The sequence below is a fragment of the Xenopus laevis genome, chromosome 5L, assembly GCF_017654675.1.
Source record: "Xenopus laevis strain J_2021 chromosome 5L, Xenopus_laevis_v10.1, whole genome shotgun sequence".
Lineage (NCBI taxonomy): Eukaryota > Metazoa > Chordata > Amphibia > Anura > Pipidae > Xenopus > Xenopus laevis.
In genome coordinates, this window is record NC_054379.1 from 57,025,478 (window position 1) to 57,044,480 (window position 19,003).

A 19,003-nucleotide genomic window follows, 5' to 3' on the forward strand; every position below is an offset into this window, starting at 1 on the left:
ATCTATTATCTGGACCTGCTACAAATCATTTAAACATTAAATAAAGCCAATATGATTTTTTGGCCTCCAATTAGGATTCATGCAGTTTTGTTAGGATCAAGTACAAATTACTGTTTTATTATAAGAAAGAAAAAGTCAATCATTTTAAAAAAAATGTAATTATTCTTAAAGGGATACTGTCATGGGAAAAAAAATTTTTTCAAAATGAATCAGTTAATAGTGCTCCAGCAGAATTCTGCACTGAAATCCATTTCTTAAAAGAGCAAACAGATTTTTTTATATGCAATTTTGAAATCTGACATGGGGCTAGACATATTGTCAATTTCCCAGCTGCCCCAAGTCATGTGACTTGTGCTCTGATAAACTTCAATCACTCTTTACTGCTGTACTGCAAGTTGGAGTGATATCACCCCTCCCTTTTCACCCCCAGCAGCCAAGCAAAAGAACAATGGGAAGGTAACCAGATAACAGCTCCCTAACACAAGATAACAGTTGCCTGGTAGATCTCAGAACAGCACTCAATAGTAAAAACCCATGTCCCACTGAGACACATTCAGTTACATTGAGAAGGAAAAACAGCAGCCTGCCAGAAAGCATTTCTCTCCTAAAGTGCAGGCACAAGTCACATGACCAGGGGCAGCTGGGAAATTGACAAAATGTCTAGCCCCATGTCAGATTTCAAAAGTGAATATAAAAAAATCTGTTTGCTCTTTTGAGAAATGGATTTCAATGCAGAATTCTGCTGGAGTAGCACTATTAAATGGTGTGTTTTCAAAAAAACATGTTTTCCGATGACAGTATCCCTTTAAAATGGACTATAGGAGATGGCCCTCATGTAATTCAGAACTTTCTGTATAACTAGTTTCCGGATAGGAGATCCTATACCTGTAATTTGTTTTTAACCATTATATAATCAGTGAAGAATGCCTTAGATCCCTATGAAAAAACACATTATTGTTAAGAGATGACCTTCTTTATATGTTTATCCTTATAAGTACCCTGCAAGGTCATACATTTTCTTAATGCTGTTTTGTGACATGTGTTTGAAACACAGATGCAATGATATTTTGGACTGGGGCTTCATACTGCAGACTGAGCTACAAGGTCCTACAGTAAATTCTGTTTATTGGAATCTAACATAGAAATGCAGTTTTTCTCAGTATTTTTCTTGCACCAGAATGCAACACGAAGAGAATAAGCAACAAATGCATAAAAATAAAATGGCCAAAGAATGTTTCTGCTTTATATTCCTTCTCTATTTCAAGACAGTCTATCGGATGTCACCATTTGCCACTTAATTAACACTAGGTATGGCACTTCCATTAATTGAAGTTATTTAGCCAATTTTACTGAGCCTCAGACTGGTAAAGGCAGGGTAATCCCCTTGCAACTTTGTAATTTCATTACAAGCCAATTTGTGGCAAAATAAAATTGGCTTAACCCTTTATATGCATGTGAGGGCCATTCCTGCTGTGACCAAGACCTCATTTACTTTAAGGCCATAGCTTTTAGAGTGAAGGAACATTGCATTCTAAATTTTACTGAATGCAGTATATTAGTAATTTATGTTTTTTGAATGAATGAAAACAAACATCCACAATCAAATAGTAATTTTCAGGGCAATTTGGAATAAATTACATTTGCCTTATAGGTTAATTACTTATCTCCAATTTAAGTTCATTCTCATCATGATTATACATACACCCATGCATTTGCTCTAAAACCATTGGGTAGAGGGATTAATATACATTATATAAGTGCTATGAGGGTACTGTACACCATTTCTGTGCTAGGTTTGTCAAAACAGAGCTACAGACTGGGATATAAAAAGTCAGAAGGTAACACAATGAAGGTCAAAATCTTTGCTACCGTGAGATAATGAAAGGGATCTAAGCTATAAAGGATAACAACAATGAACAAAAAAAATTGTGGGATGGAAGGCAGACATTGATGAGGCTTTGCTGCCTCTACAGGTGATCGCAAACACTGACAGCAGTGTGAGGAGAGGGGCAGAGCAGGTAGGGTGGGTAGTGAGGGGGGAGCGAGCTGTACAGTTCATTGGCTGAGAAATGCATGCAGTATAAGTTGAGTAGAGAAGATCAGGTCTGGTGGGTAGCAAAGAGGGGAAAAGCTGCCGTCCATTGGTTTAGAGAACTGACTGGGGGGTGGGACACACATAGGCCCGGGTCAGACCATCTGTATATGTCTGATCATTTTACTTCTAACAGACAATACTAGTAGTAGCCACAAAGGAAAGGGGAGTGCAATACCAGCGAGAGTGATATTCTGGGTATGACTTATTGGGACTGTATGGAATGCATGCATCTATATAAAAAAATTGCTTTTAGAGCAATTTTCTCATTGCAGCACAAGGTCATATAAAGTGGCTGTGACAATGCAATGAAGTGCATTTATATTATTTGGTTCTATAATAAATAATGTCAAACATAAAAATTGATAGGATATGCCAAACCAAGCTGAACATCTAAATACCCTTTATAGATCCATTAAATTGCTAATGCCCCAAATAAAAAAAAAGCCTGTCCTTTGGTTGCCGGTAGTTTAATAAATTATGTGCAATCATTTGAAAAATTTAATGGGAACATTTATACATAGCCACTAATGTGTCTGGACTTTTGGTTAGATGCTGTATACCTGCCCAAACATTAACTTTAATAAATGTACGGTACTTATAATAGCGTTTTATATCAAAGTCTTAATTTCTTGCAGTTTCCCCTTGGATTTGAATGCAGTACCTTAGTCAGTGCAAAAGCTATAAGTATTCCAATATGGAATTAATATATAAAGTAAATGGGAGCAGTCACAAAAGGATGGTATGATAACTTTACAAGTGAGCTAGTGTATTATATTGATTCAAAAGTGTTTTAAAGTAATTAAAATATAATGTATCATTGCCCTGCACTTGTAAAAGTTGTGCGGTTGTTTCAAGTAGACTACTATAGTTTATATAATTAAGATGCTATGTAGCCAGGGGGACAGCCATTCTGTCTGAAACAGTAGAAAAGGCACAGGTTAAATTGTAGATTGTATTTTACTTTCCCCATTGTATTCTACTGGGCTTATCTGTTATCTGCTATGTAACCTGTTCCATTTAGTCCTATTTCAATTTGAATAGATACACCCATAGCTACAGAGCAGCTTGGTTTATATAAACGATATTAATGTTTCTGAAGCAAACACACACATTGTACCAGTGCAGGGCAACACAACATTATATTCTAATTACTTTTATGCACTTACTTTTTGGTAGTGGTGTTCTTTAAGTATAAGAAAGACAGGTGCCTTATTTTACATATATATGCACAGAGCCAAGAAGACCTTGCAAGATTTAAAAAGAAAAAAACAAAACGCAAACACTATCATACAGTACATGTTTAGAAGCCCTCTAAAGGATACTTCCATGGTTACAAATGGTTGCTTTATTATTTTAGATGCTTATAATACCTATGAAAGAAGCTACTTTACTGACTCTACCTGCTACCCTGGATTTAGTTTTTATAGAAGGAACATTTGGTGAGCCATTGAAGGGTAAGTATGTTTAATGCCCATAACCAAAAATAGTGTGCGAGATCAGGATTGTCATAAATATATAGACATAAAATAAATACAATTCTATTTAAATTAATATGATTAGGTTTCCAAAACACAAACCATTTTAAACAAAAAAAAAAGAAGAGGGTGTTACTTGCTTTGCTGGAGAGGTGTGGGATCTTCCTAAATGCTTGCCTCAACTTATCTCCACTGAATATAATATTACAGTACAGCCAGTAATGCCACTTGTTTGTGCTGTTCTTATGTTGTGCCTCAACCACAACAATCCTCCATGAAGCCAAAGCTCTAATGTATGAATAGAAGGAATGCTTTTTGTACATGAACTGTGCTATTGCTTTACCATTTGAGCTCAGCTACATGGAAGAAAAGGTTTACTCTTAAATAGGGTGTAGTTTTCCTTTAAGATGTAATAATTGTGTAGAGTGGCTGGAAAAGACAACTTTACCCTGGGCCTATCGGTACATCTATCAGACTCCAGTGTTTACTCATTTACTGTTGAGAAGAGCAAGTATCACATCTAAGTAACAAAGGGTATTGTGCTTTATTATGGGGTAGAAGTTGCTTTACTTTATTTTCTCTAGTCAAAATTCTACCTCTCAAATCTTTTTAATCTCAAACATACACTGCAACTGGTCTTCATTTTTTATTTCTTATAAATTTTAAATACTTACTTTTTTCTGCACAGTTGTGCTTAGAAAAGCTCAATATACAAAAAGTTACTGTAAAAGTAAACTTCTCCTTTAAACTAAAGTCTGCTAAGTCTACTTTTTTTTGTATTTCTGGTTATAAAGATATATTAAGTCAATCTACTTCTAGACATGGGTGTTCTACCAAACAGCATGAAATTATATTTTGAAGCATTGAAAGTGAAAATCAAGAGCTGTTTTCTATAAAAACCAGTCAGTGGAAATCTCATACTTTAATGCAGAAGATTCCAAACTGTAGGGTGAGTTCCCTTGCAGAGAACAAAAAAAAAATATTACAGTCTGTCAGACACTACCTGGGCTACTGCAGGGTAACTTCAAACTCAACATTTTTCTTGATCTATAAATTTCTTATCAGCCAAAGGGCCTGGTCAGATGTTGGGCTTCTGGAGGGTAGAATTACAAAAAGAAAGCTTTTGGCAAGTGACAGGTGCATCCCCCCCTTAAACCAAAAACAGGCATAATTTTGTCTCTGAAATTCAACTTATAAGTCATTCAAAGCTGCAGTGAGCAGTGTGTAAAATCTACTCCACCCAAGGATTTCCCTTAATATATTAATTAGCAAGAATCTGCAAAATAAATATTCACATTTTTAAGTAAAAAAGTTGATATCTCAGAATATTTTCCAGTGGGTACAAATCTAAAGGCTTTAAAACTACAAAAACATGGGAATAATTTGAAGAGAAATAAGAAGGATTTCCATGGTATAGAATAAATGTTGCCTGGGCTGTAGCAGATCCTTATGCCTTCATAAGTGAAATGTAGGTTACTAATGTAGCATTAGCTGACCTTTAAACAAACATTAAACAACCAATATCATATACTTATGGTGTGTTCAGCAAGAACTGCTAATTCTATCTCAAACATCATTCTTAGAATAGAATTCCAGAATTATGCCACAGTATTCGAGAAGGCAACCGTAATTTAAAAAGTACCACTAAGGAGGGAATAGAAAGTATATCATAGGCTCAAAGTACCCTTGAAGTTAATTATACAGGGGAAAAAAATACATTTAGCTTTATAGAATGTCTCTTCTCAAAACTAGCTATTTGAAGATTTAAATGTAGAACAGATGAATACAATTTCACTTGTGTTTCTTGCTCATAATTATTTTTCCATTAGGAGAAACCTGGTCTATGCGGAAAATAAATATGCTTCTTATGAAAATAAAGTTAATCTTTAGTTGTGAGTAGTCCTTGTTGTTCAGTCATCAATCTTAACTGGAAGTGAATCTGATGACTCTGTTGGTAGTGACTGGGAAGGAATCCAGACTGTGGTGTCTTCTCCTCTAGAAACCTTTTCCCACTGACTGAGGTTCTCCCTGAAGATAAAAAAAAACACACACAAAAAGTTACACTACTGCATGATTCAATTCCAAATACAGCTTGTGTGTCACTTTAACCCAAACTATTTTTTTAGGTGGCTATTGCTTCAATTTCTTGACTCAAGTCTCCTTACTGACATTTATACGCATCCCAAAGTTAAATTCACATTCACACCCATCTGAAAGTACCAAACAACATAATTTAGACTATTGTAAGCAACACCAGGGCAGGAACTGATATGAATGATGTACAGACTCTACTGCTAAACGTGTTTATGCTAAATAAATGAATAATAATAATAATAAAAAAGTATTCATGGTGGTGGTGGGTTGGCTGTCCCAGGGCTTACTCTGTGTAAGGTACCTGTAGCTGCAGCTGGTGCGCGGGCACGGGGGTGCTCAGGATCTTGAGTATTTCCGGCGTCTGCCGCACGCGCGTCCGTTCATTCGGACGCGCGCGCGTCGCGATGGACGCGGGCGCATTGACACTGCGTCGTTACGTTTTGGCGCCAAACTTGTCCCTGTAAAAAGACGTCAGCAAGAGCAAACAGTGCTTGGTGATTTCCCTTGCTAGTACTTGTTACCGTGTTCTCTGATTATCTCTTGGATTTGCTTTTCTTGTTACCGACCTCGGCCTGACTTTGGACTTCGATTCTCTTCTGCCTGCCTACCGACCTTCTGCCTGACAATCGTTACGAATATCTTCTGCCTGCCTCTGACCTCGGCCTGTCCCTGACTACGTTTACTGCTGCCCGCCTACCGACCCTTTGCCTGTTCTACGACCACGCTTTCTGCAACTTGCATTCCTTCCATCGAGTCAAGTCCAGCAAGCTGTACACTAACAGCAGTTCTAACTGCTCTTCCTACTTAAGTCTCCAAAAGAGCCTGACAGAATCACCAAGCCAAGATGGAGCATTCGGAAGAGCTGCCTACCCTGGTCGACTTGTCCCAACAAATCGCTTCACTCATCCAGGTGGTGAGAGAACTCCGGGGAGATTATTTGCAGGTGCAGGAGCAGTTGCAAGATTTACAGATGTCTACGATTCCTCCAACCGCTTCCACCTCTGGGCAATCGGTAGCTGCCGCGGGAGGAGCAACTTCTTCCTCTCCTTTCCATGAACCCAAGGTAGCTATGCCTGATAAGTTTTCTGGAGACCGCAGGACTTTTAGAACCTTTATTAATAGTTGCCGTCTCCTGTTCACATTAAAACCTCAGTCTCATGCTACCGATCAGATTCGGGTTGGGGTGATGATTTCTCTGCTTCAAGGGCAGCCTCAGGCATGGGCTCATCGTCTATTGGAGCAGAACAGTCCTCTCTTGGCTACGACGGATTCCTTCATTCAGGCCCTGTCTAAGATCTATGAAGACCCTCACCAAGTAGATACAGCTGAGGCAGCCCTACGAAACCTTCGTCAGCTCCGTCGTCCAGTAGAGGAGTATGTGGCTGAGTTTCGTTGTTGGGCTCCAGATACCCTATGGAATGATAGAGCCCTTCGTCATCAGTTTCGTTTGGGACAGTCAGACACCTTAAGGGATGAATTGGCAAGGGTTGGTCTGCCTTCTTCACTGGAGGAAGTGATTTCCCTCGCTGTTCAAATTGACCAGAGACTCAGGGAGAGGCGCCAAGAAAGAGGTGTCAGCTCTCCTACTCCGGACTGGGTGCTCCCTACTGCTCCTCCTCCAGTCTTCCCAGTTTCTTCTTCTTCTGACCCAGAACCCATGCAACTTGGTATGGTTCGTAAGGCACTTTCGGTGGAAGAGAGACTTTGACGTAGACGTCTAAATCTATGCTTGTACTGTGGCCTGGCTGGACACTTGCTTAAGAATTGTCCCACACGACCTGATGGTAAAGTTCCTTCATCCCAAACTTACAAGTTGCCTTGCATTCCATCACTGCAATCTTATATTCTACTTCACCTCTCGTTTCAGTGGAACCAAAGAAGAATTGAAGTGGATGCCGTGGTGGACTCTGGAGCCGGTGGCTGTTTTATTAATCAGGCTTTCGCAAGTCTTCATTTAATTCCACTCATTCCCAAGATCCAGCCCGTTCCTGTTAAGATGGCGGATGGAAATTTTGTTGCTTCAGGACCAGTATCCTTGGAGACCCCGCATATTTTGACCTTTTCTGTTCAGGGGCATTTTGAGTTATTAAAATTTGATGTGATGGAAAATCTTCTCTTCCCTGTCATTCTTGGAATTCCTTGGTTAAGAAGTCACAATCCCTGTATTGATTGGCAGTCTGGAACACTTGTTTTTAATTCTAACTACTGCCGGGAAAATTGTCTTCCGTCCCCGCAAGTTTTAGGCCTTACCACTGTTGATGATGAGACTCTTCAATTGGTCCCTCAAGTGTATCATGATTTTTCAGATGTCTTCAGTAAGAAAGCGGCGGACTCTCTTCCTCCTCACAGAAGTTATGATTGTCCTATCGATTTACTCCCCGGTGCAGCCATCCCTTTCGGAAGAATTTATCCTTTATCTGAACCTGAGCTGGCTACCTTAAAGGATTACATCAATGAAAACCTTGCTAAAGGTTTTATCCAACATTCTACTTCCCCAGCTGGAGCAGGCATCTTCTTTGTCGAGAAGAAAGATCATTCTTTAAGACCATGTATCGACTTCCGTGAACTCAATAAAGTAACTATCAAGAATCGTTACCCGTTACCCCTCATTCCTGATCTTTTTCAAAGACTTTGTCGTGCTAAGATCTTTTCAAAGTTTGATCTCAGAGGAGCCTATAATTTGGTTCGTATTCGTGAGGGAGATGAGTGGAAGACTGCTTTCCGTTCTCGTTATGGTCACTTCGAATATACCGTTATGCCCTTTGGTCTTTGCAACGCTCCTGCCACTTTTCAACATTTTGTCAACGACATCTTTCATGATCTGTTGGACCAGTTCGTCATTGTTTACCTTGATGACATTCTAATTTTCTCTAATTCTTTGGAGGAACACTGTCTTCATGTAAAGGAAGTGTTACTTCGCCTCAGACAACATCAACTATATGCCAAGGCCTCCAAATGTGAGTTTGAGAAATCCAGCATTGAATTTTTGGGCTTTTTAGTATCCAATCGAGGTTTCAAGATGGATTCCAAAAAAGTGGAGGCAGTTGTTAATTGGCCCCCTCCTGTGGATCGTAAGGGTGTTCAACGCTTTGTAGGATTTGCTAATTTTTACAGAAGATTTATTAAAGGTTTTTCTGCTATTATCAAACCTCTCACCGATCTTACAAGCAATAAGATTAAATTTTTTTGGTCTCCGGCTGCTCAACAAGCTTTTGAATGTTTAAAGAAGCTGTTTGTCTCTGCCCCTATTCTCGTACATGCTGATGTATCCAAACCTTTTATTCTTGAAGTTGATGCCTCGGAGGTGGCCATTGGTGCAATTCTTTCCCAACACACAGGTCTTAAGGATATTTTAAACCCAGTAGCCTTCTTTTCTAAGAAGTTGTCTCCTACTGAAAGAAATTATGACGTAGGAGATCGGGAACTGTTAGCCATTAAGGAAGCCTTAGAAGAATGGCGACATCTTTTAGAGGGAGCTTTGCATCCGATGATCATTTTTACTGACCATAAAAATTTGGAATATTTACGCACAGCAAAAAGATTAAATCCTCGCCAAGCAAGATGGGCACTCTTTTTCTCCCGTTTTCAGTTCCATATCACATACAAGCCAGGTTCTAAGAATATGAAGGCGGATGCTCTTTCCAGAATTTTTCCTGTAGAAAAGAATGATTTGGTACCTGACACGATTCTTCAGCCTGGACATTTTTTACTTTTGCAATCTTCTTTTATCGAAAGTTTAAGAAATTTTCCTCAGTCACTAACAGATTATCCTGGGATTAATGACTTGTCTCTTCAAGATAATCTTCTTTTACGAAACAACAAGTTGGTCGTTCCTCCTAGTCTTCGTTTAGAGGCTCTTAAGCTTATTCATGAACATCCTTTGGCTGGACATTCAGGGATTCGAAGATCTTTAGATTTGGCTAGACGATTTTTTTGGTGGCCTTCTTTAGTAAAAGAGTGTGTCTCTTTTGTACGTTCATGTGAATCCTGTGCAAGGTCTAAACCATCTTGTAACAAACCAGTAGGGCTACTTCGCCCCTTACCTTTACCTGAGAGACCATGGAGTTCTATTTCGATGGATTTTATTGTGGAACTTCCTCCTTCTGACAAATATAACACTATCTTTGTGGTAGTAGATCGTCTTACTAAGATGGCTCACTTTATCCCGCTTCTTCGATTACCTTCTGCAGCAGTTACCGCAGAGGTGTTTATTAAAGAGATTGTGAGGCTACATGGCCTGCCCAATGAAGTTATCTCCGATCGAGGGTCACAATTTACCTCAAGGTTCTGGACTGCTTTATGTAAGGCTTTAGGTATTTCATTATCCCGGTCTTCTGCCTATCATCCACAGACTAATGGTCAAACCGAGAGAACCAATCAGACTCTTGAGCAATATATTCGCACTTTTTCTTCATATCTTCAGGACAATTGGTTTTCACTTCTTCCCTGTGCTGAGTTTTGTTATAACAACTCTATACATTCTTCCACAGGTCAAACACCGTTTTTCTCTAACGTGGGATTCCATCCTATTATGTTCCCAGATATCTTGCCTGAAATAACTCTTCCTTCGCTGCAGGATCGCTTGAAGTTTTTGAAGCAAAACTCTGAGACTCTGAAGACACACATCAGCAAGGCCCAACAAAACTTTAAGATCTTCGCAGATCGAAGACGAGGAGAGGATCCGGAATTCAAGGTGGGTGATAAAGTTTGGCTATCTACCTTGAACCTACGCCTTTCTAACTCCTCCAAGAAACTGGCTCCGAAGTTTCTGGGACCCTTTTATGTTAAAAGAATTGTTAATCCTGTTTGGTTTGAACTTGATTTACCAAAGGCTTTGAAGGTTCATCCTGTGTTCCATTCTTCTCTACTCAAGAGGGTTTTACCAAATACTTTTCCTGGTCGTATTCCTCCTCCTCCTCCAGCGGTTTCTTGTCAAGGCGAGACTGAATTTGAGGTGGAGAAGATTCTTGATTCAAGGCTTCGAGGCAGGATATTACAGTACCTTGTCAAGTGGAGAGGATTTCCTAACGAAGAGAATTCCTGGGAACCAGTGGAAAACGTTCATGCTCCGAGGTTGGTTTCAGCTTTCCATAGGAGTCACCCTGAGAAACCTGCTAAAGACGTCCTGAGGCCGCCCCTCAGGGGGGGGGCAATGTAAGGTACCTGTAGCTGCAGCTGGTGCGCGGGCACGGGGGTGCTCAGGATCTTGAGTATTTCCGGCGTCTGCCGCACGCGCGCGCGTCTTTGCACGGGCGCGCGTCGCGATGGACGCGGGCGCATTGACGCTGCGTCGTTACGTTTTGGCGCCAAACTTGTCCCTGTAAAAAGACGTCAGCAAGAGCAAACAGTGCTTGGTGATTTCCCTTGCTAGTACTTGTTACCGTGTTCTCTGATTATCTCTTGGATTTGCTTTTCTTGTTACCGACCTCGGCCTGACTTTGGACTTCGATTCTCTTCTGCCTGCCTACCGACCTTCTGCCTGATCATCGTTACGAATATCTTCTGCCTGCCTCTGACCTCGGCCTGTCCCTGACTACGTTTACTGCTGCCCGCCTACCGACCCTTTGCCTGTTCTACGACCACGCTTTCTGCAACTTGCATTCCTTCCATCGAGTCAAGTCCAGCAAGCTGTACACTAACAGCAGTTCTAACTGCTCTTCCTACTTAAGTCTCCAAAAGAGCCTGACACTCTGTGTGACAAAGTTACCGTACCGTTAACATAGGATTGGAGCGGAGGACAACTAAGAACAATTAAAATTGCTGTGTAAATATCGTCCCAAAGAGAAAAGTAAAGTAGCACAAATAAATAAATGTATCCCAGATGGCTATATGTAAAGAGGGCTTCTCACATAATACCCCCAGGGAATGTACCATAAATCATATGAAAAAATGTCAAATTATATATATATTTTAACTACTGTTCTTTTAATTATTGAGCTGCTCACAAAATCTTTCATACGAGAGTTGAGGATAGCCTTGATAGGAAGAAAAAAGTGGACTCCTTGTGCCATAGTAACTGCTGTTTTTCCCAATATTCCTGGAACTCTGTCTCAAATAGACTAACATTACCTCAGTCAGATTATATCCAAAAATTTCTTATATCGAGACATGATAACGTTTTCTCTGCAGCTCACATGGGCACAGCATGTGAGGAGCTGGTGCTATTTTGTTACGAATGTGTATTACTCACTTGCACGCCTGAAGAAGCGGCCGTGTTGAAGGAAAGATTTCTGAAAGAGTTGTATAACACGGAATAGCTACAGCATTATAGAATCCCATCTGCAAAGTAAAAAACAAAATGTACATGAAGCACAGGGCATGGAAATGGTAGAATGGGCACATATGTGTTTACATTATGTCAAATACTGCAGTAGCAAAAGATTTTGTTTCTTCTTTGTGCTCTTCTTGTCTAGTATAGCTGAAAATGTGAATGCTGTTTCAGTGATTCTTGGTGACCTTCAGACACCATACACAGATCAATAAGCTGTCAGCATATATTGGTATTTGTACTACCAGTGATGATAGAGCAATGCAGGAAAAAGAAGCCAAGCATGAACTGCTGGGGGAAACCAAGGTTAGAAATGTGCATATTATAAAGAGGGGAGCCAAAAGATGGCAGATAGCAAAGGGAGAGAAGAGAAACTATGGAAAGACAACTGGGAGAAAGAAGTGAAAAGGGTAAAATAAGGAAGACCAGAAGAAAAGGATGAAGAAGAAAGGTGGAAATAAAATGGAAAGGGGGTTTACTTCAGGATAGGCATGTGAGTAAAAAAGGGGAAGAACAAAGGTTGAGAGCATAAATAAGATCGCTAGGAATGGGGATTAGGAAGGGGTGAGGAAAAAAGAGAGAAATATACAGTAGACCACAGATAGGAAAGAAGAAGGGAATAAGTCAATGGGGAAAAAGGGGAAAGCGAAAGAGGAAAGAAAGAAAACCGATTAAATATTTTTTCTTTCAATAGTTTTTATTGAAATGGTTAGAAAACTGATTAAATATTAAGGACTGAGTGGAGAGAGAAATGGGACAGAGCACGCAAAGCGTGCATCATGAAAAAAACACAAGTAATTTAGAATGTAACCAAATCTGGACTTAAAAATGTTTCTAAATGGGGATTTGGGGGGAGAGAATAGTAAAATAAAGGTGAGAGAACATAGAACAAAATTATATTATATGGGAGATAAGTAGAGCCACACTAAAATCAGATCCAACTGGTCAAGAAAAATTAATTCCCAAATAATTTCATTCCAGCTCCATCAGGATGAAAAATTATGTAATTTTTGGCTTGGTTGTGCACACATGAACCCTGTCTGACACTTATTTGATATGCATGAACAGGCTTTCCTAACATTGGCAGGATAATGATACAAATAATAGGACCAGCTATATTGGAATCATGTTAAAAACGCAATAGAAAAAGAGTTTTATGGCTACATACCTGGCCCTGAGGGATTTCATCTTTTTTATCTCTATCCATCATTGGAATGGGTGAAATACCAAGCCGTTTCATTTCATCACCCTAAATTAAAAAAAATAGAAAACAAAACAAGGATTAATACATATAAAAATTTCATATTGTGCAGTGTAATGAACTAGGCTGTGCAGATGTTTTGCTAAAATCCAAACCAGCCAACCAGAAAACATCTCCAGGCCAGAAAGAGTATGAAATATACTATTCACAATAGGTAGCAGGATACTATATATACTAGGCACATCTCAGACAAACTACAGGTGGCCCAGTCACAATAACTAAGCTTCTGAAAAATGTGCTCAAATTAGAATGACTAGGAACCTTGGAATATAAACATTTTAAACTTTTTATCCTTAAAATGAAAGAAAAGGAAACCATACACTGCTTACACCTAGAGTAGTTTTCATATAGGTCTATTAAAGTCAGGTTTTCACCCAATTATATCCACTTTTTTAGTCAGATTAGAATTTCCAAATTCGCTTCCCTGTTCTGTGAATGCCACCCCCTCCTACTACAGTAGATACAACTCCCCACATAAATCTAGTGAATAAATCTTAATGCTAATCTGCAATCTTTCTAGGGATTATGTCCAAAGTCACTGCAAACATAAATTATCATGGTTTTTTTTTTAATCTGTGGAATTAGGTATTATGTGTGTAAAAATAACATTTATATTTTTTTCTGGAATTTCAGACCAACTGAATGTCAAAAAGGGGGAGGGGGTATATTTTTTGCTTTAATGCTGGGAATTGCTTTATGTTTTGGTTATGTATAGTAATGAGTCACATGTGACTACCATTGCGGGAGTGAAATATAAAGATAGGCATGTTAAGTGTATGTAATGGTAATTTACCCTGGTGGAATAGCGGGCCGGCGGGGATGCCCGCCGCGCCGGTCTTCCCCTTGATGCGCCGATCTGTTAAGGGCGCGCGCGGCACGCCTCTGTTCTTTTTAAAGCCGCATGACGTCAGCGCGCAATGGCGCGAGGCCTTATGGGTATTTAAAGGGCCATTAGACTTTATTCTTTGCCCGTGATAGGATTAGTTTCCTGGCGGTTCCTGAGCCTTGTGCCTCGATCCTGCCTGTCTGACCACTAATTTGCCTATTCCTGATTGTACCGTGACCTTTGGCCTTAAAGACTCTATCTACAGTTGTGCCCCTCTGCCTATCCAGAACCCTCATCTTGTACCTCTGGTTTAAGTCCAGGTGGCATCCAAGTAAGTTGAGGGTTCCTCCCGAGGCCCAAAGGCGGTCACACTACTGGTGAAGCACAAGCCGAGACCAGGGTGCCTGGTGTTTGTTCTGGTGTTGGGTGCTGACCGTGACAGTGTATAAGTTATAAAGAATTTAGATCTCAATATATGTACAAAACATTCCATTCTGGGCAGGTCTACAATTAAGAATGTACTTAAAAACTCATCGTTTCCTTGGAAGTGGGTCATGCCAAATGAAGCGATAGGCAGGTTATGGTCTTTCTCCTCCTAAAGACAATAGCTCTGTTTTTACTGTTAGGACATTGCCTTGTCAGGAATCGTCAGCTTATGCATACTTCGAAGAAACCATGTAACTAAATGTATTTATTTTAATGTGAAGTTTTCCCTTTAACTTGGAGATATAGCATCTAGTTTCCCTGAGTATATTACAATTGGGGTAATATTTATTATGCTATGTAAAAATAAATTAGCCAAATTAATAGTGTAAAAAACGGTGTAAAATAAAGGGCAAATATATCAAGGTGTGTTGCAAATGCCAGATTTGCCACCATTATTTTACTTTGCTTCAGACCTTTGTAAGTTAGTTCAGGCAGAAGTTACCAAAAAAAAGGCACGTAAAACAATTACACCATTTTTTAAACAGTGACGCCTTGTGATGTGTGGCGAATTATTTCAGTTTTTTTTACACCACATAATAAATCTGCCCCTAGATATTCCGTACAGAATGAGCACCTGCTACACATTTAAACTTTAACCTATTCTTTTTATTCATATTCTTTTTAACTATAAAATTATTAATTATTATTCTGGTTAAGAAAAAACAATGAAAATGTGCTGTACCAAAACATTGTGCAGCCAAGACATACACATACCTCATCCCAGAATTCTGCATATATATCATCAGCTATCAACCTGGTAACTGGCCATAGCTTTGTCACAGAGCAAAGATCACAAGCGGTCATCATCAAACCTATCAAGCGATCTCTGTAACATGATTTAAAAAATGCAGACATGGTTATTTCGCTCTTAAAATTTAAATAAATTCCCCCAACACATTTGCCTAGCTTCTCAATGCATGACATATAGCTGATATATATATTACTGGTTGAACAAATTGCAGAGTTTCATGCAAAATGGCTCTTGGGTTAATGCAGTACAAGATACCTCTTTAATAGATAACCTGAGTAATGCCTCCAGCCTACACAATTGTCTATGCTGGTGGACTACTCGTCCACGATAATAAATATGTGTTGGAGCCTGCACCCAGGCATGCTGTGTTTTTGTTTGGCCAGTGCTCCTCCATGTTATATATATATATATGTTATATATATATATATATATATATATATATATATATATATATATATATATATATATATATATATATATATATATGTTATATATATATATATATATATATATATATAATACTTATACTTGTTAGATGGACCAGCACTCTCTTTGTGTGATTAATTAAAATGTTATTTTTCATCCTTCTTGAAAGACCTAGGTGGGACCAAAATGTCAATTTGTAATGTGCTTCACCATGAAAAATAAAATTTGAATTATTTACACAAAGATATTGTATACATAGGCGGAAGGTGATCTTCTTGTTTGGCTAGGCTAAGTCTAATGTTACATCAACAGTTTCTTCACCTGTGATTTTCCACTGGAGGAGAAACAGCTGATTCAGCCCCATATCCTAAGCATAATAGTTCACCAGGGCACACAGGGTGTATTTTTGTCTAAAAATACGCTACAATATGAAATCTGTCCTATGCATGATCTGACTTAAGAGCTACTAACTGATGGGCCCACAGATGGCATGGTTAAGTACTAAGTAATTTTCCACTTGCCATGGACGAAGCCTGGACTATTTTGAAAATAATATTCACAGCTCTTATCAAAATTATAGAAAAAGTTTAGTTCATTAACATTACTGTACATCCGGGCCAATGATTGGTTTATTTAACATTTAAGCATGTTTACTAGTCACTTTCACATAAAACACAAGGTATATGTTAGTCATTTATGGGAGATCTTATATATAGAAAGTATAATGCAGATATATTTTGGCCCCCTTGCAAAAAACAGTATCTGCCTTTTTACTGCAGTCTCCAAGTAATACAATATAACAGAAGATGAGGTTGAGAAAAACTTGCATTCAACCATCAACACAACATTTGTGTGTAAGTGAAAGTAGCCAAACTGATCTGTTAGCTGATCCAGAGGAAGCTGAATTAATACAATAGTTGCTAATATTCCACATATCCTGCTAAGAAATCTTTTAACTAATTGTATCAACTAATTATAGCAAATTGTAATGGTTCAGAAGCTCCTGGATCCAGCTGCCAGACTGAGACACTAACATTAAACTTAAACTTCAATTTTGGGAAAACAATAAAAAGTAAAAGATGGAAAGTACGTAATTGAAAAAAATGTCGGGGTTGTCCCTAACATCGGATCCCTTCCGCTCTCTCACAGGCAGGGTTCCGAAGGCTTTCTGCAGCAAGGAGGGGAGTTGAATGCCCTCCTGCAGGCCTACACTAAGCCCTTTCCACCTGCGCCTGCACCAGGCTGCATCCCTCCTACTGCAGCTCTGCCCTCTCCCTCTGCACTAGGCCTCAGCCCTCTCCCTGAAGATTTGCCCACAGCAGGGATGGCTAAGCCCCTTCATATAGCCTGGTCCACTGCAGGAGAGGCTGAGCCCATTCCAACAGCTTTGCCCACAGCAAGGACTGCTGTTCTTTGCCCCCAGGAAATTCTTGTTATAGATCAGCCTCAGCTCAAATCTGAAAGGGCATTGTGGAGTCCCATGGGACATGGAGGTGGCATCAAACAAACTCCAGATACACTCAAAAGCAAATATCACAGAGGAAATCACATAAGAAGAGACTACATCAATATCAGTTCTCAATCACTAAATGTGCCCCACAATATCCGTTCTTAATTACTAAATGTACCCCATGACCAAAATGCTCACACTACAGGTACAAGTCAAAACGCAGGAAGTGAGGAAAAAGAGGTGGCAATATGAGAAGGCTGAAACTGCTTGTGAAAAAAGGAAGACTTTCCCTCCCCATCATCTTCATGACAAACACGCAGTCTCTAGACAACAAAACAGACAACCTCTTCTGTAGACTAGTAGTCCAGCAGGACATGAAACTCTGCTCTGTCCTCTGTTTTTGTAAGACATGGCTCACTCCATTGATTCCCGGTGAGGCTGTTACGCCACCCGGTTCTCTGTCTTCAGACAAGATCATGATGTCAAGTTATGTGGCAAATCACGTGGAGGTGGAAATGCAATATTCATTAAACATGCATGGTGTTCAGATGTCAGAATTATGAAAGTCATGTGCACCCCACACATTGAATTTCTTGCAGTAAAATGCCGACCATTCTACTTGCCAGAAAAAATGCCTTCCGAACTTCCAGATGTACATTCTGCTACCCACTCGGGGCAACAAAACACTCTATCAATGCTATACCAACTTGGAGAAAGCGTTTACGGCCACTCTTAAGCTCAACCTGGGCAGATCTGATCACTGTGGAATACTGCTGAGCCCATTCTATGAGAGGCACCTGGAGTCATCACTGCCCCAAGCTAGAACTGTCCAGAAGTGGACCAGCAGTGCGATTGATCAGCATCAAGATTGCCTTGAGTCCACAAATTGGTCCTTGTTCAAAAACACAGCTGACGACATACACCATTATGCGGATACAGTCAGTTGCTACATCAACTGTTGTACTTTCATCTGCATTCCCTGTACAGATAATATATTTTACCCTTACCAAAAACCATGGTTCAACAATGAAGTACGGAAAAAACTCAGAACGTCACGCAGCTTTCGGTATGCACTCTAAAAAGCCATCAAAAAATCAAAAAAGGAATACTCTAGCAAACTATACAAGAACTTTGCAGTTCACTTGATAAAGGGTATTGTACCCGAAACATGTTGTGTTTACCACTGCCTGGAATAAAAAGTTGTTTGCAGTAATACTGCTGGAGTTCCTCTTCCTTCTCCTATACTTGGAACTTTGCAGGTAACCCATGTCAGCTTTGGCAAGCGTTTCAAAACATCACTAACTACAAAGGCAACAAAATTAGCTATACACCCATGGATACCAACTTATCGGAGGACCTCAACAACTTCTATGCATGCTTTGAAACCAAAAATAAGGCTCCAGCTGGCAAATCTTACACTACAGTCACTAACCTGCTGGCAAATCATCAGTCAACACCATCTGACCCTATTATACATGTCTCCAAGCAAGATGTTCTCAAATCCTTTAAAACGGTCAATCCTTAACCTGGCTGAAACCTACACTGACATTTTCAATGCTTCCCTCAAACAGGCTTTAATACCCCGCTGTTTCAAAACCTCCATGATTATACCGGTACCAAAGAAGTCTAAAATCGAAGGCCTAAACAACTACAGGCCGATTGCATTAACATCAGTTGCTATGAATTGCCTTGAAAAAATGGTTCTAAATGATATCAACTCTATTATTCCCAACTCTCTGGATCCACTTCAATTTGTATATTGGCCAAACAGATCTACAGAAGATGCAGTTGCCCTAGCACTGCACTCTGCTTTATTACACCTAGAAAAACCTAACACTTACATATGCATGCTGTTCCTAGATTACATTTCC

The 19,003-nt window shown here is 39.5% G+C and overlaps 1 protein-coding gene across 5 annotated transcripts in view; it reads right to left on the reverse strand.

The window, feature by feature from the left end:
• Nucleotides 1-805: 805 nt before the first annotated feature.
• The window catches only part of pde10a.L (phosphodiesterase 10A L homeolog), a 291,758-nt gene continuing 273,560 nt past the window's right edge, over nucleotides 806-19,003 (reverse strand). For all 5 annotated transcript variants that reach the window (XM_041562783.1, XM_041562784.1, XM_041562785.1 and 2 more), the window contains 4 exons: nucleotides 15,220-15,331; nucleotides 13,101-13,181; nucleotides 11,855-11,943; nucleotides 806-5,598 (listed from right to left, as the gene is read on the reverse strand). In XM_041562783.1, coding sequence (XP_041418717.1) covers nucleotides 5,481-5,598; nucleotides 11,855-11,943; nucleotides 13,101-13,181; nucleotides 15,220-15,331 — 400 coding nt within the window. In that variant the 3' untranslated portion in view covers nucleotides 806-5,480. The remainder of the gene's footprint in view (nucleotides 5,599-11,854; nucleotides 11,944-13,100; nucleotides 13,182-15,219; nucleotides 15,332-19,003) is intronic.